This window comes from Ailuropoda melanoleuca, chromosome 16 (genome assembly GCF_002007445.2).
Source record: "Ailuropoda melanoleuca isolate Jingjing chromosome 16, ASM200744v2, whole genome shotgun sequence".
In the NCBI taxonomy this organism is placed as follows: domain Eukaryota; kingdom Metazoa; phylum Chordata; class Mammalia; order Carnivora; family Ursidae; genus Ailuropoda; species Ailuropoda melanoleuca.
This window is the reverse complement of record NC_048233.1, coordinates 40,143,338-40,163,171: the sequence shown is the minus strand read 5'-3', so window position 1 is coordinate 40,163,171 and position 19,834 is coordinate 40,143,338. Positions and strand designations below refer to the sequence as shown.

Genomic DNA, 19,834 nt, shown 5'->3' with positions numbered 1-19,834 from the left:
GGTAAATGGGTCTGAGGGCAAGACTGTGGAGAAAAGGTTTTTCTGAGTTCTAGGGACTGCCCAGGAGGGGCCCACCATATTCCCCTCCCATGGCCAGGGAGTTCCCATAGGGGACCGTATGTGAAGTTGGTAGTTGATGGTTTCCCTTAGGAGTAAAATCACACCTGCTGCAAAGCCAGCCTCCGGAGAGCACACTGCATTATTGCGCTGGCACTGAAAGACAAAGGCGCCAGTGCCAAGTGCCAGCTGGGAACACTGATTATGGGTGATGGAAGAGAAAGAATGCTTCTGTCCCTGGTGCATATGGCGGGAACCCCAGAGAGTGGATGTTTATGCATAAAATAACCCCCTTGTTTTTTGCCTAAATTCTCCCATCTCTCCTTTTGCCCTTAAAATCATTTTCAATAGTATGGAGACAAAGAATTTGCGCATCTATATAGGAATAAAGAGTGTGCAGATTCAGAACTGGCTCATCACAGAAGTTATCTGTACGACTAGAGCTCTTTTCCCAAGAGCAAACTGTAGATTATTTGCTTGAAATTAATAATGGTTCATCAGCCATTCATTACACATGTAATTAGCCTGGGTAAAAACAGATGCCATTTCAATGTCCTTGACATCAATTTTTTCCACTCCAAGTTATCACCCACACACATTCTTCTTTTCCCTACTCAAGTCTGATAAACCCCCAAGTTCCAAATTGGGAACAAGTTGTAACCTGGGTGGGTTTGGTGGCATGCGAGGCAGTACTTGGGTGTTCCCATCCATGAAGCAAAGAATAGTTTCTTTACTACAGGTTTGGAATGTGGTCACACTCATCCTACATTCTAAACCCCCTTCTCGGGGTAGAACCAAGCTCGATAATGGCACCGAGGAGGCAAGTATGAGCCACCGGGTGAGAAGCAAGCACATTATGATGGGAACGGCAGAATTTCATGCTCCCGCTAATGGGAGATCCATCCTGAGCAGTCTTCCCAACCCTGCCGAGGGGCAGGTCGCCTGTAGCATGAGGACAGCACAGCATTTCCATGCCGGTGTTAAGAACTGAAATCTCTCAGGGCCATGACAGTGGAACCTTAAAGGAACAGCAGGCAGAGGCACACGTCTTCGGCTGTGCGGGCCCTCGCTAGACAGGAGCCCTGAGAGGAACTCGCCTACAGGTGGCTCAGGACCAGCAAGCCTAAGTGCAGGTGCCCCTGGGCAGTGCTCTCGAGCCAGCAGGTGCCTCGGGGAGCTCAGAAGGATCAGGGAGAAGATGGCAGTGCCACTGTCTTGTAGCACCTCCCGACCGAGAGCTGGGGGCAGGACTCTTAGATCCAGCGAGGAAGCCCAATAATCCCAACCAGTACCTGGCCTGCTTGGCCCACTGGGCTGACAGAACAAGCTGTAAGGTGAGAACCTGAGGTCCACAGGGTAAAAACCTTGTTTCCCACCATATCCCTCGTGCCCAGCACCACAGCTGGCACAACAGGTACCCAAGAAATATCTGTTATTTAAATAAAATGAACAGATACCATGAACATGGCTAATGGTATCGGAGAAAGAGCTCAGGGAAGTGCTCTCCCTCAGTAGGTAAGGGGACCCATCCTTCAGAAGATTGTTTTATTAAAACTGGGTGACATCGATAAGGGGACAGTACAAAAAAAATTTTGGTCCATGAAAAAAACATAATAATTCAGTTAATAAAAAGTTATCTTCAACAGGGACACCGTGTAGGAGTGCTGAACTTCCTTCTCATGGTTCCAGCCCCAAGGACAGAGGTTGTCCAGTGTCTGTGGGCAGAACCTTTTAAGGGAGGGATGGGATAATGGGAGGAAGGGGAAGATGGGGAGAAAATTCTGTCCCCGGTGTGGAAGAGGCAGGGATATGGGGCTGGAGGATGTGCTCGCAGGAGCCTGAGGAGGGGGTGGGGAAGCAGGGGCTTTGTCAGTTCTGTGGGTTTAGAGCCCAGGCTGAACGGAATTCCCCCTCTGTGCCCAGCTGTCACCCACCCTGCTATGTTGAGTCTGCGAGCCTGGGATATGCTAACTTGGGGTGATACAACCTGGAAGAAGAATCTGAGGCTCTCCTGGAAAGATGCAAAACCATCTCAGTTCCAAGGGGCCAAGATCACAAGGTCCTGCTGCTACCTGAGGGGTCTGAAGCTTTGAGGGCAGGGGCTGGGGAGTCACAATCCTGTGAGGCAGGGAGAGGGAAGAGTCACAAACCCAACTCAGAGCTATTCGCCAGCCCTAGGCGCTTTCACTCCTCAGTGCCCTAGAAGTCACCAGTGGGTGTCAACTGGGCAGACAAGGGACAGGAAGACAGGGATGGCCCAGGGCTTTTACCCGTTTGATTTCAGGCCTGTTTCTCCATGAAGGGATAGGGGACGCAGGGTGGAGTGAATAAATGAGTCACACCTCCAAGCAACAGCAGGAAGGAACAGCCTCTGCTGGCAATGACCATACCCCAGCTTAGATCCCTGGGGCTCTGACAGGGAAAGGCAAGATTCCCCCACACAAATGCCCTGCGTTAGGACAGATCGATAGCAGGGAATCCTAAAAAGAGCAGCTACAGGGAGTGTGCTGGGAGGGAGCACTAGTTAAAGAACAAACTCCAATACTGATGTGGACCCCCTACGAGGGAGTAAGAGAAGCACTGAGACAGCAGGCCAATCCAGAGGGCTGCGGACTGACCTGGGGCTCAGTGGGGCCCAAGAACCAGGGTTCCTTTAGTGCTAGAGGGCAACAAGTAAAGGGAAAGTGTGCTCCAAACCTGTGGAGGGAAGGAAGGAAATTGGATTTTGTTATCCGGAGAGCCAAGATCAACTAGCTTATAGAGTGCCCCCAGGCCTGAGTCTCAGAGAAGGGGCGAAAGCTCCCAACTCCTGGGTCTCTGAAGGGCAGAATCAGTGTAGCCGGTCCCCTTGAAGACCACCTGGCCTTAGGCCCAATCCATTCAATGCACTGATTACCACTACAGGTTCTCTCTCTAACACTATCTACAGGTCCTATGCAGACCAGGGGAGGGTAGAGGCACATGGGAACTCTGTGGGGCAAAGGGAAGCTGGGGGACAGGAAGGGATGGGGCGGGAGAAGAGGGTGACAGGTGTCTTGCAAGACAGAAATGTGAGACCCTCTTCATTCTGGTGTTGTCCGTGAACCAACAGCATCCCCTGGAAGGCCCCAAGCAAGACCAAGGCAGGCGCTCTGAGGCAGGCAGCACAGGGCCGAAGTAAGAATCGGTGCAGCCAAATCAGGGCTGTGGGAGAGGCCCTATGTATTCCGGATTCCCAGGGCTTGCTCTAATTCTTGTCGTCTCTGCTGCACCTAGGGAGAAAATAGTGGAGGGAGTAGAAAATGAGACAAACCAGAAGCTGGCACCTCATACCACTGACCCCCAACCAGGGTTCAGACCCCTTGGTTTTTGGCCGTCTCCCACGCTCAGGCACTTACCTTGGAGTAGAAATAGCGGCACACGGCCTCCTGAGCCCAAGGCTGGAAGTAAAACTCGGCTCGGCGCTCCTCCTCTGGGTTACCCACCACGTCGGTCATGGTCTGGGGGACATGGGAGGGGAGAGAGACAGGAGAACAGACTTGTTTCCCTCCTTCACACCTCTTATGGATTGAATTGTATCCCCCCAAAAGATGTCCAAATCCTAACCCTCCCGGTACCTGTGAATGTGACCTTATTTGGAAATAGGGTCTCTGCAGAAGATCAAGTTAAGATGAGGTCATTAGGGTGGGCCTAATCCAAAATGACTGGTATTCTTACAAAAAGGGGGAACTTGGACACAGAGAGAGACATGCACAGAGGGAAGACGATGTGAAGACACGTGGAGAACACCATCTGCAAACCAAGGAATGCCCGAGGCTACCACAAGCTAGGAGAGAGGCCTGGAACAGATGCTCCCTCACAGCCCTCAGAAGGAACCACCCTTCTGCCTCAACACCCTGATTTCAGACTTCCAGCCTCCGGATAAAAATAAATTCTTGTTTAAGGCACTCAGTTTGACTATAGCAGCCCTCGCAAACTACTAATACAACGACTGAAGTCACCCCCTGCTATCGATGAGTCATTGCTTTGTTCAGGGACCCTTTCTGGCACCCCTCATCCCTTGCCCCTCTGCTCAGCTTCTATCATTAGTCACAGTCACCTCTCACAGGAAAGGAGAGAACTGAGAGCACATTTCACTCATTCAATGCTCATGCCCACCTCCCCGCCTGAGCTTACGGCGCTCCCGTCTCTGAGAAATACCTCAAATCCCAAATTCTCCACGGGATATTCCCCCCGCTACTCTCCCCACCTCACCCATCTTCCTTCTCCTCTGAATTATTCACTGGTAGTGGTGAGTTCCGATAATGTCTTACGTGGTTTACAACCTTTTAAATCGGGTCAGTTCCCTTCCCCTCAAAAGAAAATAACCTGGTCTGAAACAATCCTTTCTTTACCTTTGCTAGTAACATCCTTGCTCCTCCCCCGACTCCTGTCTATCAAAACTTTCCATTCTGTACAACTCCTCAGAGTGCCTGTTTACTAGAAGGCATGCTGCCCAATTCATGAATCATTGAATAAGACCAATTATATCTTCACACTTTAAATAAATATATAAATGCATAAATCCTATTAGCCTAGTTTCCCCAAACAGAACGCAGGCTGCTTTGAAAGCAGAAATCCAGTTTTGCACTCTGCATCCCCCACGATATGGTACAGAGGGACCCCTCACAGTAAGTACTAGATAAACACCTAATGGTTCCACCTCCCTTTCCTTACTTGATTATAAAATGGACCTGAGAGCATGCTAAAGAAAATCGGGTCCTCACTTCCCTCTCCAGCTCTTCTACCAGATACTATGGAAATAAAACAAATGTGTGCCTCACTGACCTAAGGCCCTATGCACTTTTTCCTGGATTCTTTACCTTGAGGTCCCGGCACTGGGACTGTAGCCAGTCATTGATGAAACCCTGAGGGTCTCTGGCAAAGCTCAGCATGAACTCCCGCTGGGTCTTCAGCTGATTGATAGTTTCTATTGTCTCATGGATCTGAAAGGAAGAGAAGGAAGCTCCTAACATTTCAAACTGGGAAATGCCAAGTTAAACACAGTGTCTGCCATCTCCCCGTGCCCGAACTGCTCCAGCGTTCAGCATTCCTTCAGCAGGTATGTGCACGGTGTCACACACCCAACGTGGTGAAGTTTTCCTTCTGGTCCCCGCAATGTCCACTATGGGGGAAGCCACATGGTGAATACTTAATCCACAGCACAGATAGGTGCAAAAACACTCTGTTTCAGAAGCAATGGTACAGACATCTGTCTCAAAAACTGTGGTCCAGGGATTTGTTCCTGCCCTTCTCTCATCACCCATACTCTTCCTGGCAATTTCTTCACTGATGTATCTTCCGTTACCACTGACAGGTTCATGAGTCCTCAGTCTACGGACCAGTCCATTTTCTAAACGCCAACCACTCCAGCTGCTTGACATCTCAAGGCCTCTGCAACTCTCCAAAACAAAATTCACTCCTTTCCCCCAGTACTCACTTCTGTTCTCCTGCTGCCGCTCTGGATGACTATGACTGTGCATCCAAGCTAAACCCTGGGAGTCACAATGCCGCCTTCTCCCTCAAGCCACTCCCCACCATCCCCACCTGAACAGTATCCAAATCTCTTCCGTTCCACCTTGACACCTCTCGGATCTACTTCTTTTCTTTTTTAAAGATTTTATTTATTTGTCGGGCGGGGGCTGGGGGGGGACGGGACGTGCACGAGCAGAGGGCACAGCAGGCAGAGAGAAGCAAGCTTCCTGCTGAGCAAGGAGCCGGATGCAGGACTCAATCCCAGGACCCTGGGGTCATGACCTGAGCTAAAGGCAGATGCTTAACTGACTGAGCTACCCAGGCACCCGTCTACTTATTTTCATCCTTATTGTTAGTACCACAAGTTTAAGCCTCCACACACCTCCCACGCGTTACTGCACTGGCCTCCTAACTGGGCTTCCTGCCTCCAGATCCACTCCTCTTACCGCTCACTCTCCACTTTCTTGCCAGGGATCACTCCAAATGCAAAGAGCATCCCTGCCTCCAGTCTTCGGGACAAAATAGAAACCAGCTTCCCTGTATCAAAGCTTCTTCCTGGTTAGGCTCCTGCTTCCCTAGCCAGTCTCTTTTCCCCAAACTTCCCATCCCTAGCACCCTAAAGTACATCTAGCACACGAAGCGGTTTGGACTTCTTGAACACACTTCTCTCCCATTTTTGAACCTTTACATAGCCTGTTCCCTCCGTCTGGAACGTCCTCTGCCTCCCACACCCCTAAGCACTATCCTTTCTTCCCTTTCATTAACTCTCACGTTGTCCTTCAAGATTTATTTGGGACACCAACTCTTCCAGGAAAGCCTCCCTGTTCTTTGTGCTCCTCTGAACATTTTCTGGCTTTACCTACGTGGACCACGTCTACCAGGATAACAGCAGAAGTAGCAGCGGTTACCATTTGTTTTCATGTGCCAGAGACCGTGTTGTTTTTATGTATGTTGTCTCTCTGAATCCTCGTAACAACCGTATAAAAAAGTGATAGTCTCTTGTTTCACAGTTCAAAAACTAAGGCTCAAAACTCTTCAAAGTTATAGCCAGAATCCTAGTGTCCAGCTCCAACCGGCACCTGTGCTGGCATATACTAGGTGTTAATACATTCCGCACCAATGCCAAAAATCGAAAGACAGCCTACGAGCCATGGCAGAGGGCTGGTGGCACCCAAGCTGCTCAGGGCAGGGCCCCCTACCTTGTTGTCTAGGGTAGCAATCTCCTGCTGGCTGGCAGTAGAGAGCAGGAAAGAATTCATCTGGGTCTTCAAAGTATCATCCACTTCCACATCGATGTCATAACAAGCAGTCTTTTTCTGATCATTTGGGTCAACACTGGGGAGGAAACCAAAGGGGCCCAGTAAAAGGCTTGTCCCCTAAGACCTATCTACACAAGATCCAGAAGGCCCAAGAATGAGAGTAAGGGATTGACTGCAAAAAGGCACAAGAGAACTTTTGCACTTAACAGAAATTTCCTGAACCTTCTTTGCGATGGTAGCTACATGGTGTTACATTTGACAAAGTCTCAAGCTATACTTCAAGTGCGTGTGACCTATTGTATATAAACCCCTACAGAGCTATTGTGTTTTTTTAAATCAATGGTAAAAATTCAAATGGCACAAAAGATATCCACTGAAAATAAAGTTCCTTCCTCCCCAAAGGAAACTACTACTGCAGTATCTTCTATATCTTTCTCCTTGTTAAACTAAAATTGATGCTGAAAATAAATTCAAATAAAATACACACCATGCAAAATAAAGTAAAAACTAGCTTAACTTTAAGCACAAGTATACAGGACAGATCAGCTTCTAATGATACAACATATAAATTGTAGGAGTTACTACTGGCTGAGTGATGCGGTTCAGAATATAAAGAAAGGAAAGCCTTTATCGGAATCAATAAAGAGCAAGGGAAAGAAGGCAAAGAGACTACAGCCAGCGACCTGCTGCTCTGAGGAGGGGGAAGGGCATCCCTTCACTCCATATCTAGTGAGATGCCTTGCCCATCTGTCTTCTGAGCACAAAAGTGGAAGGAGATAATGGAATCGTGGAGTCTCAGGTTGGAATGTTTTGCCATCCATAGAAGAGATGGTAGCCCATCCGCGATGGGCTGGTAAATGTCTAACAACTGATTCTCCAAAAGAAGAGGGAAAAAAAAGCCAATTTGTACCATTTGCTGATTTCTGTGGTTTAAATATTCCCAACATGGTTCATTTCAAGCTGCCAACATTTTGTCACTGGTCAAGGAGCTGGGATGAGATGTATAGTAACACATCATAACACATGATGCCACTTTGCTTTTCCCAAAGACCTGTTAGCTTTTCTGAGGAGGATTTTCCTGTTTACGAAAACAGATGAGAAGCCAAACCAGCATCCAGCACCGGTGTCACAGCAGCATCAGAGGCAGCGTGCCCCCCGAGCAGCAAGGGGCGCCCCCAAGCTCCTTCTCTGGGAGAACTGAAGTCAGCATCTCAGCAGCAAGCCACCAGAGCTTGGAATGGTCTGTGAGCATGTGGACTTTATTTTTATTTATTCTGTGCGAAAGTCCTTTTGGGGGTCTGGGACGCTCAAAAATTTTCCCATATAAATTAATGGTAATCACTTTCTTGCTTTACGCCATTTTAGTTTTTGCGAAAAGTCTTCATAGAACTCTCTACTTCTGGAGAGCAAGGGAAACGGATTAATATTTTCTCTATGAGACGCGAGAAACGTAAGGAACCTCACAAACACAAATACTAGTAAGATGTTATAAAATAATTAGGAAATAATGAGTTTGGGGGTATGTTGCCCTCCTTTTTACTAAACTGTAAGTTTAAATAATTTAAATCACCGCTATCTGACAGCCTGCTTCCTGCAAATCGGACAACTAGCTTGTGAAAGCTGGTACCAGCCCGCTCCAGCACACTGCCGCCCCCCCTACACACGCTCACCTGATGACGTGATTAATGATGATGGGCTCTGGAGGCATAAGCAAGGCATGGAGCCGTTGAGGGATCTCTGAAAACTTCATACGTTGAGACTCAAAGATCTGTGTAAAAGAAGAAAGGCAGCTGAGAAGTTGGCATTTTGAGCACAACTAGTGCTCCACTGGACTCTGGCAAAAGAATGGGTTCTTTCCTTACCTGCTGGAGGTACTTGTCACAGATGACAAACTCCCGCTCGTGAGGGTCCTGTAGCTTATGTGTCTTAATATACTGCCACAGTGCTTGGATGATCACTGGACGGGTCTGGGTGTGGATGCCCAGGAGCCGAGCCAGGCGAGGATCTAATTTAAACTGGGGAGGCTGCAGAGAACCAAAGACGACAGGGATGAAGCTAGTGAGCTGGGTCTATATATATTTTGGGGTGCTTTAGCGTGGCCATACATTCAAGCCATTCAACAAGCATTAATGCAGTGCTTTCTCTGGGGCCAAAAAACACTAGGAGGAACTCAGAGATGACTAAGCCCCTATCCTTACATTTACAGAGTTTATCGTCTGGTGACAAATTAACCACAACTAGACTTAAACCTCTGACTATCAGGCTGCTGACAGGAGGTGGCTGTGAAAGCTGGGTCCCCTGACATCACCCCAGAATACCTGGTAGTCCAGCATCAGGAGGACAGTACACCGTACATTCACGTCTCCTGGCCGCTTCACCTGGAAGCCATCCGTCTCCTGGGTAGTGGCGGTCCTGTGCCACTACAGAGAGGAAGATGTCAGGGGGTGCTCTCCCAGAGGAAGAGCTGGGGTGGGAGGGAAGAGCGTCTGTAATGACTGAATATTCAACTTTGATTACTGAGGCTACTGGAAAAGAGCAATAGCACATTTCTAAACACTGCATAAAGCTCTAGGATTACTGTCTGTACCTAAACAGATTAACCTTTGATTCTGCTTAGGGTCACATTTAAATTAGCCTAAATTTTCAGTGGTAATTTTATCCACAAAATGGAAAATACATACATGCACGGTTAAAAAAAAAAAAACACACGTGGCTAACGTTTCTTAAATACTTACTATGTTCAAGAGTCTTCTAAGACATTTACCTGGGATTATCTCATTTAACTCCCACAACATCCACATAAGACAGACACAATTAAACCTACTTTATAGATGAGCAAACTAATGCTTGGAAGAGTGGAGTAACTTGCCTAAGGTCAAACAACCACTAAGTGGTGGCACCGTGATTGGAGCTCTGGCGTGTCTGATTCTAGAGCCCACGTTCTTAGCCACTCTAGTCTACTGCTATAAAGTCAAGTTAAATATATTTATAAATTTCTATTGTTTCTATGACTTACTTCCCTTATTAGATGGTAAAGACCTTCCCATGTCTCTTAGTGGTTGAGGTTAAGGGGCTGCAGCTACACTGGCAAAGAAAGGAGCAGGTTAAGTTCACTCAGAGAGCTGGACTGTCTCATTCTGTTTTGACTGTACCCCAAAGAACACTGTCGCTAACATGGTCTTCAGAACACTGTATAACCAGGCTTTATAACAAAGGATTTCTGGTGATGTGGGATGTGAATCTAAACAGAACAGGAACCAAAGGAAGTCCCAGATCTATCTATAGAGGGAACCTTGCAAGGACTAGAAGCCTATTAGTTAACCCCCTTACAGCACCTGCTATCAGGAAAAAGTATGAGTAGGGTGTGGATAACTACATCTCACCATTATTAATAAGCAAGATGCAGAGATGACCTGGAACGTGTAAGAGGCCTCCATTAGAATTTCCCTTGGGGCAGCAACCAGGATAAAAACATTAAAAAGGTGGGACAAGTCAGACTCCAAGAGCTCTTGGGTTCAAACAGCACCAGAACTAAACAGCTCGCGCCACCTGGAGGTCAGCGTGCAAACTGCAAGCTTAGTACTGTATACTGGGGGTAACCTTTTATACCTTCCCCTGTCCCTAAACATTAAAGTCTGACTCCCAAGTCCATCATCCTCCAGTCATGGAGTCAAAGCCTAGAGGACAGAACTACTCACTTCTACCAGATGGTTGTCTGGCCCATACAGGTCTTTGTCCAGTTCGATCACCAAGGACTTAAAAAAGGAAGAGAATTTCCTCTTTTGTTTGGTGGCATCATATTTGGACAAGGCTGACTAGAGGAGAGAGAGGAGAGATCTTGTTAGAAAAGGCCAGAAGAAATTCCTCAAGACAAAGTCCCATTAAAAAAGAACCCACGACAGCAATGGGGAAAAAAAACTCAAAAACGTNTAACATTTCAAACTGGGAAATGCCAAGTTAAACACAGTGTCTGCCATCTCCCCGTGCCCGAACTGCTCCAGCGTTCAGCATTCCTTCAGCAGGTGTGTGCACGGTGTCACACACCCAACGTGGTGAAGTTTTCCTTCTGGTCCCCGCAATGTCCACTATGGGGGAAGCCACATGGTGAATACTTAATCCACAGCACAGATAGGTGCAAAAACACTCTGTTTCAGAAGCAATGGTACAGACATCTGTCTCAAAAACTGTGGTCCAGGGATTTGTTCCTGCCCTTCTCTCATCACCCATACTCTTCCTGGCAATTTCTTCACTGATGTATCTTCCGTTACCACTGACAGGTTCATGAGTCCTCAGTCTACGGACCAGTCCATTTTCTAAACGCCAACCACTCCAGCTGCTTGACATCTCAAGGCCTCTGCAACTCTCCAAAACAAAATTCACTCCTTTCCCCCAGTACTCACTTCTGTTCTCCTGCTGCCGCTCTGGATGACTATCACTGTGCATCCAAGCTAAACCCTGGGAGTCACAATGCCGCCTTCTCCCTCAAACCACTCCCCACCATCCCCACCTGAACAGTATCCAAATCTCTTCCGTTCCACCTTGACACCTCTCGGATCTACTTCTTTTCTTTTTTAAAGATTTTATTTATTTGTCGGGCGGGGGCTGGGGGGGGACGGGACGTGCACGAGCAGAGGGCACAGCAGGCAGAGAGAAGCAAGCTTCCTGCTGAGCAAGGAGCCGGATGCAGGACTCAATCCCAGGACCCTGGGGTCATGACCTGAGCTAAAGGCAGATGCTTAACTGACTGAGCTACCCAGGCACCCGTCTACTTATTTTCATCCTTATTGTTAGTACCACAAGTTTAAGCCTCCACACACCTCCCACGCGTTACTGCACTGGCCTCCTAACTGGGCTTCCTGCCTCCAGATCCACTCCTCTTACCGCTCACTCTCCACTTTCTTGCCAGGGATCACTCCAAATGCAAAGAGCATCCCTGCCTCCAGTCTTCGGGACAAAATAGAAACCAGCTTCCCTGTATCAAAGCTTCCTCCTGGTTAGGCTCCTGCTTCCCTATCCAGTCTCTTTTCCCCAAACTTCCCATCCCTAGCACCCTAAAGTACATCTAGCACACGAAACGGTTTGGACTTCTTGAACACACTTCTCTCCCATTTTTGAACCTTTACATACCCTGTTCCCTCCGTCTGGAACGTCCTCCGCCTCCCACACCCCTAAGCACTATCCTTTCTCCCCTTTCATTAACTCTCACGTTGTCCTTCAAGATTTAGTTGGGACACCAACTCTTCCAGGAAAGCCTCCCTGTTCTTTGTGCTCCTCTGAACATTTTCTGGCTTTACCTACGTGGACCACGTCTACCAGGATAACAGCAGAAGTAGCAGCGGTTACCATTTGTTTTCATGTGCCAGAGACCGTGTTGTTTTTATGTATGTTGTCTCTCTGAATCCTCGTAACAACCGTATAAAAAAGTGATAGTCTCTTGTTTCACAGTTCAAAAACTAAGGCTCAAAACTCTTCAAAGTTATAGCCAGAATCCTAGTGTCCAGCTCCAACCGGCACCTGTGCTGGCATATACTAGGTGTTAATACATTCCGCACCAATGCCAAAAATCGAAAGACAGCCTACGAGCCATGGCAGAGGGCTGGTGGCACCCAAGCTGCTCAGGGCAGGGCCCCCTACCTTGTTGTCTAGGGTAGCAATCTCCTGCTGGCTGGCAGTAGAGAGCAGGAAAGAATTCATCTGGGTCTTCAAAGTATCATCCACTTCCACATCGATGTCATAACAAGCAGTCTTTTTCTGATCATTTGGGTCAACACTGGGGAGGAAACCAAAGGGGCCCAGTAAAAGGCTTGTCCCCTAAGACCTATCTACACAAGATCCAGAAGGCCCAAGAATGAGAGTAAGGGATTGACTGCAAAAAGGCACAAGAGAACTTTTGCACTTAACAGAAATTTCCTGAACCTTCTTTGCGATGGTAGCTACATGGTGTTACATTTGACAAAGTCTCAAGCTATACTTCAAGTGCGTGTGACCTATTGTATATAAACCCCTACAGAGCTATTGTGTTTTTTTAAATCAATGGTAAAAATTCAAATGGCACAAAAGATATCCACTGAAAATAAAGTTCCTTCCTCCCCAAAGAAAACTACTACTGCAGTATCTTCTATATCTTTCTCCTTGTTAAACTAAAATTGATGCTGAAAATAAATTCAAATAAAATACACACCATGCAAAATAAAGTAAAAACTAGCTTAACTTTAAGCACAAGTATACAGGACAGATCAGCTTCTAATGATACAACATATAAATTGTAGGAGTTACTACTGGCTGAGTGATGCGGTTCAGAATATAAAGAAAGGAAAGCCTTTATCGGAATCAATAAAGAGCAAGGGAAAGAAGGCAAAGAGACTACAGCCAGCGACCTGCTGCTCTGAGGAGGGGGAAGGGCATCCCTTCACTCCATATCTAGTGAGATGCCTTGCCCATCTGTCTTCTGAGCACAAAAGTGGAAGGAGATAATGGAATCGTGGAGTCTCAGGTTGGAATGTTTTGCCATCCATAGAAGAGATGGTAGCCCATCCGCGATGGGCTGGTAAATGTCTAACAACTGATTCTCCAAAAGAAGAGGGAAAAAAAAGCCAATTTGTACCATTTGCTGATTTCTGTGGTTTAAATATTCCCAACATGGTTCATTTCAAGCTGCCAACATTTTGTCACTGGTCAAGGAGCTGGGATGAGATGTATAGTAACACATCATAACACATGATGCCACTTTGCTTTTCCCAAAGACCTGTTAGCTTTTCTGAGGAGGATTTTCCTGTTTACGAAAACAGATGAGAAGCCAAACCAGCATCCAGCACCGGTGTCACAGCAGCATCAGAGGCAGCGTGCCCCCCGAGCAGCAAGGGGCGCCCCCAAGCTCCTTCTCTGGGAGAACTGAAGTCAGCATCTCAGTAGCAAGCCACCAGAGCTTGGAATGGTCTGTGAGCATGTGGACTTTATTTTTATTTATTCTGTGCGAAAGTCCTTTTGGGGGTCTGGGACGCTCAAAAATTTTCCCATATAAATTAATGGTAATCACTTTCTTGCTTTACGCCATTTTAGTTTTTGCGAAAAGTCTTCATAGAACTCTCTACTTCTGGAGAGCAAGGGAAACGGATTAATATTTCCTCTATGAGACGCGAGAAACGTAAGGAACCTCACAAACACAAATACTAGTAAGATGTTATAAAATAATTAGGAAATAATGAGTTTGGGGGTATGTTGCCCTCCTTTTTACTAAACTGTAAGTTTAAATAATTTAAATCACCGCTATCTGACAGCCTGCTTCCTGCAAATCGGACAACTAGCTTGTGAAAGCTGGTACCAGCCCGCTCCAGCACACTGCCGCCCCCCCTACACACGCTCACCTGATGACGTGATTAATGATGATGGGCTCTGGAGGCATAAGCAAGGCATGGAGCCGTTGAGGGATCTCTGAAAACTTCATACGTTGAGACTCAAAGATCTGTGTAAAAGAAGAAAGGCAGCTGAGAAGTTGGCATTTTGAGCACAACTAGTGCTCCACTGGACTCTGGCAAAAGAATGGATTCTTTCCTTACCTGCTGGAGGTACTTGTCACAGATGACAAACTCCCGCTCGTGAGGGTCCTGTAGCTTATGTGTCTTAATATACTGCCACAGTGCTTGGATGATCACTGGACGGGTCTGGGTGTGGATGCCCAGGAGCCGAGCCAGGCGAGGATCTAATTTAAACTGGGGAGGCTGCAGAGAACCAAAGACGACAGGGATGAAGCTAGTGAGCTGGGTCTATATATATTTTGGGGTGCTTTAGCGTGGCCATACATTCAAGCCATTCAACAAGCATTAATGCAGTGCTTTCTCTGGGGCCAAAAAACACTAGGAGGAACTCAGAGATGACTAAGCCCCTATCCTTACATTTACAGAGTTTATCGTCTGGTGACAAATTAACCACAACTAGACTTAAATCTCTGACTATCAGGCTGCTGACAGGAGGTGGCTGTGAAAGCTGGGTCCCCTGACATCACCCCAGAATACCTGGTAGTCCAGCATCAGGAGGACAGTACACCGTACATTCACGTCTCCTGGCCGCTTCACCTGGAAGCCATCCGTCTCCTGGGTAGTGGCGGTCCTGTGCCACTACAGAGAGGAAGATGTCAGGGGGTGCTCTCCCAGAGGAAGAGCTGGGGTGGGAGGGAAGAGCGTCTGTAATGACTGAATATTCAACTTTGATTACTGAGGCTACTGGAAAAGAGCAATAGCACATTTCTAAACACTGCATAAAGCTCTAGGATTACTGTCTGTACCTAAACAGATTAACCTTTGATTCTGCTTAGGGTCACATTTAAATTAGCCTAAATTTTCAGTGGTAATTTTATCCACAAAATGGAAAATACATACATGCACGGTTAAAAAAAAAAAAACACACGTGGCTAACGTTTCTTAAATACTTACTATGTTCAAGAGTCTTCTAAGACATTTACCTGGGATTATCTCATTTAACTCCCACAACATCCACATAAGACAGACACAATTAAACCTACTTTATAGATGAGCAAACTAATGCTTGGAAGAGTGGAGTAACTTGCCTAAGGTCAAACAACCACTAAGTGGTGGCACCGTGATTGGAGCTCTGGCGTGTCTGATTCTAGAGCCCACGTTCTTAGCCACTCTAGTCTACTGCTATAAAGTCAAGTTAAATATATTTATAAATTTCTATTGTTTCTATGACTTACTTCCCTTATTAGATGGTAAAGACCTTCCCATGTCTCTTAGTGGTTGAGGTTAAGGGGCTGCAGCTACACTGGCAAAGAAAGGAGCAGGTTAAGTTCACTCAGAGAGCTGGACTGTCTCATTCTGTTTTGACTGTACCCCAAAGAACACTGTCGCTAACATGGTCTTCAGAACACTGTATAACCAGGCTTTATAACAAAGGATTTCTGGTGATGTGGGATGTGAATCTAAACAGAACAGGAACCAAAGGAAGTCCCAGATCTATCTATAGAGGGAACCTTGCAAGGACTAGAAGCCTATTAGTTAACCCCCTTACAGCACCTGCTATCAGGAAAAAGTATGAGTAGGGTGTGGATAACTACATCTCACCATTATTAATAAGCAAGATGCAGAGATGACCTGGAACGTGTAAGAGGCCTCCATTAGAATTTCCCTTGGGGCAGCAACCAGGATAAAAACATTAAAAAGGTGGGACAAGTCAGACTCCAAGAGCTCTTGGGTTCAAACAGCACCAGAACTAAACAGCTCGCGCCACCTGGAGGTCAGCGTGCAAACTGCAAGCTTAGTACTGTATACTGGGGGTAACCTTTTATACCTTCCCCTGTCCCTAAACATTAAAGTCTGACTCCCAAGTCCATCATCCTCCAGTCATGGAGTCAAAGCCTAGAGGACAGAACTACTCACTTCTACCAGATGGTTGTCTGGCCCATACAGGTCTTTGTCCAGTTCGATCACCAAGGACTTAAAAAAGGAAGAGAATTTCCTCTTTTGTTTGGTGGCATCATATTTGGACAAGGCTGACTAGAGGAGAGAGAGGAGAGATCTTGTTAGAAAAGGCCAGAAGAAATTCCTCAAGACAAAGTCCCATTAAAAAAGAACCCACGACAGCAATGGGGAAAAAAAACTCAAAAACGTCTTCTGAATCTCTCTCAGAAGATGACAAGGTCGGTGTCTGGGGGTATTAAACCAATAAGGGTAGCCACAGAACCCTGAAGAAGCAGCCAATAACATGTGCAGGGTCAATGACCTACCCACCTCATTTCCCTAAGGGAAATGAGGCAAGTTAAGCCAAACCGTTGCCCGTAACAAAGCGAGTCTGAACAGCGAAAAGTCTGACTCTAGAGGGGAAATGAATCACAGGCAATAAGCAGCCAGAACAAAAACAGCTTTATTTGGATGGAATGACACCACCAGCAGATGGACTGGACCTATATAGAGAAGGAAGCTCTGACATGGAGCCCCAGTTCTCCTGCAAAAATGCATTCAAATTAGCTTCCTTACGAACAGTTAAAAATAGTGTAAGGAATGAAAGGTGAGCTTCTGGGGTAGGAAGTTTGGGGGTTAACACCTGTCAGCTGATGTTCCCCAGGAACCAAAGAAAACTATCCCACTTAAACTGTGAGAGATCTCCAATGAAAGTTGGGAAGGTGGAGATACCACAGTGGGAATCAAGGACCTTGAGGACTCGGAGAGAAAAGCATGTCTTCAAGTGCTAAGTGCAAATTCACTTAATTTTAAAGAAAGAAAAACTAGGGGCGCCTGGGTGGCACAGCGGTTAAGCGTCTGCCTTCGGCTCAGGGTGTGATCCCAGCGTTCTGGGATCGAGCCCCACGTCAGGCTCCTCCGCTATGAGCCTGCTTCTTCCTCTCCCACTCCCCCTGCTTGTGTTCCCTCTCTCGCTGGCTGTCTCTATCTCTGTCAAATAAATAAATAAAATTAAAAAAAAAAAAAAAAGAAAGAAAGAAAAACTAAAAACTGAATAATCTGCAGATGCTAAGTCCAATGGCCAGCACCATCAGAAGGAAGGTAAACAACAAATCAAATCCCAGAACAATAAGGTCCTCGATATGATACCACAGCAAGGGCCAAGCTGTGGGAGCCAGACACAAAGAACCATTGTATTTTAGTGCAGGGAACACAGTGACCCTCTCCTTGCTGTTCCCAACAGGAGCTGTGAGCACCAATCAGGCTTCCTGACAACCAGACATCACTGCTTGCTCCCACCAGCTCCCACCCTAGACGTCAACCACAGTGGACTTTGAACTCACATCCTCCAGGAGCCGTCCTTCTACCCGAAGCTCCCAGGAAGCCACCGTCCCTTCCCCATCCTCAGCATCTGACTTAGCCGGATTGAAAGTGTTAGAAATGAAAATTCGCAGCTTCCGTTTTTGCTAAGAAAGGCAGAAACAGGATTGATGGTGGGGCTTCAGTGGTTTGATATTGAAGACAAGAATCTCCCCAAACCCCCAAATTACTTACTATCCACCCAGTCCCTGGGGTGGGTGAATAAAGATTCCATCTAGAAGAATACAGGCCACTGGCCAAGTGCAAGTGCATACACTAGGATGCCAAATAAACAAAGTCATGCAAGGTGCCAGGTTCCCAAGGTAGCAGAGCAGTTATGGCAAAAACACGGACAGCATATATTTCTGGTGCAAGAGATAGCAAAAGCCCCTCCCCCTTTGCTGTTCAGTCTAATGTAATTCTCAGTTCGTAGGCGGAAGGGAGATATAATTTAAATGCCAAGGAGAGCTGCGCTGCGCCTTTGATTTCTCATCCTAAGCCTACTGAAGGTTCCCGAGTCCTCTCCTTTGGCTGTCTGCCTAGCACTCTCCTGCATTACCTTGATGGGACGTTTCAAGGCCTCCTGGATATCTAGCCGTTTCCTCATGATAGTCTGGTCCAGCTTCCTTTCAAAAGCCAAGAGATCCATATAGGCCTGGGATTCTGGTACCAGCTCACGGATCTTAGGAACAAAAAGATATCATTGGGATCCAGAGCTGACCATTTCTATTTTCAAACTCGGCACATCCTCAAGAAGACCTACAGCCTGGACTCACCCTTTGAGGTAGAATTTTGTCAGCCATCTTCTTTTTCTTTGCACTGTTTGGAATAAATACTGTTATCAGGTTGGGATGGAACTAGCCAGAACATGAACACAGACTGGTCAGCACCTCCGTTTACAGGAAAATGAAGGGACTGCAAAGCATCTCTCAAATCAAAGACACTCCGCCCACCCCCACCCCCACCCGTGTGAGGCATTCTGAAGAATGAGCACCCATCTTCGGACACAGCACCACCACTTCTGGGTTCGGGTTCTCCCATCACCGGTGTCCTCAAGGGCTTCCTCCCTCCCTCCTTCCCTCCCTTCCTCGCCCCAGAGTCATCTTACTTGTGGTTTCGATTTTGGACCGCCTGCTGCTGGACCTGCTGTATCTGCTGAGGTGCAGGTCTCTTGCGGGACTGGTCCATCCCTGACTGGGCCAGGCCAGGTCGGACTGAAGGGTTCCCCCCGTAGCCAGGGGGTCCCATGGAAGGTCCCTGAGGCGTCATTCGGCTGCCTGGCAGCATACCTGGTCTCTATAGGGAGGAGAGGACCCAGAGATGTCATGGCTTCCCTACTAACCCCACCAAGAAGAAAGGGGAGATGCCTGAGTTCTGTGAATGAACAAGGCTGGGGGTGGGGTGGAGCACAATGGGAGGAGAGCCCTCTGTCTCTGAAACCCAAATAACTGGAGCTTCCTGTACTCCAGGTACAATCCCAAGGGGAATATAGCCCCGAAGCTAAGAGACAGCCAAACTCTACTCAAATGCTCCCCAGTCTATTTTGTATCTGACACACTGGGCATCTTCTCTAAGGCCCACATTTACTCAGAGAATACGGCCAGCTATCGTCTCCTTAGAAGCTGACCTCAATTTGCTAGCTACACCTTCCGTGTTCCTCCGGGCCCTAGAGCTGCCCTAACGCTTTTGCACTCCGGTCCTCACATGCCCACCTTTCGCCCCACTTCATCCACGCTGTTTCTGTACCCTGCCTCCCCAACGGAAAGATTGCTCCCCGGAGCAGGTGGGGATGCTAACCGCCTCCATTCCCTTCCTCCGCACTGCCTCCCCTCACCCCGACTCAGGGCCCGAATCCCTCCCAGGAGAGTCCCTCCTACTTCTCCCCCACCCCTGTCACTCCCAGGCCCCCGCTCGGCCCCGCCCCCGGCCCGCGCGCCCCTCCTCCTGCCCCACTCACCGGATAGGCCGCTCCGGGCATCGGGGAGCGGTACAGCCCTTGACCCGGCGCCGGGCCCATTCGCACGGGAGGCCCCGGAGTCCCGCCCGGACCCAGGGCAGCCGCCGCGCCCGCCCCTCCTGAGGCTCCGGCGCCGCCGCTCGGAGCCACAGACTGGAAACCCGCCCGGGCCGCCATCTTCCCCGGAGCCGCTGCTGCAGCTGCACAAAGAACCGGAACCGGAACTCCCCCCGCCCCCCGCGCGCCCCCCGCGCGCCCGCCTGTCCGCCCGGCCGGCCGGCCGGCACGGGAGGCTC

The 19,834-nt window shown here is 48.0% G+C and overlaps 1 protein-coding gene across 1 annotated transcript; it reads right to left on the bottom strand.

Moving 5' to 3' along the window:
* Window positions 1–1,588: 1,588 nt before the first annotated feature.
* Window positions 1,589–19,809, bottom strand: LOC100469350 (SWI/SNF-related matrix-associated actin-dependent regulator of chromatin subfamily D member 1). Its single transcript, XM_034646076.1, has 13 exons — window positions 19,539–19,809; window positions 18,690–18,877; window positions 18,358–18,400; window positions 18,141–18,263; window positions 17,566–17,688; window positions 16,202–16,318; window positions 14,822–14,923; window positions 14,366–14,527; window positions 14,174–14,271; window positions 12,444–12,579; window positions 4,899–5,021; window positions 3,435–3,536; window positions 1,589–3,308 (listed from the first exon to the last, which is right to left on the bottom strand). The coding sequence occupies exons 1-13, from the start codon at window positions 19,713–19,715 to the stop codon at window positions 3,255–3,257; spliced, it is 1,548 nt and encodes a 515-aa protein (XP_034501967.1). The 5' UTR covers window positions 19,716–19,809; the 3' UTR covers window positions 1,589–3,254.
* Between the last annotated feature and the right edge of the window lie 25 nt (window positions 19,810–19,834).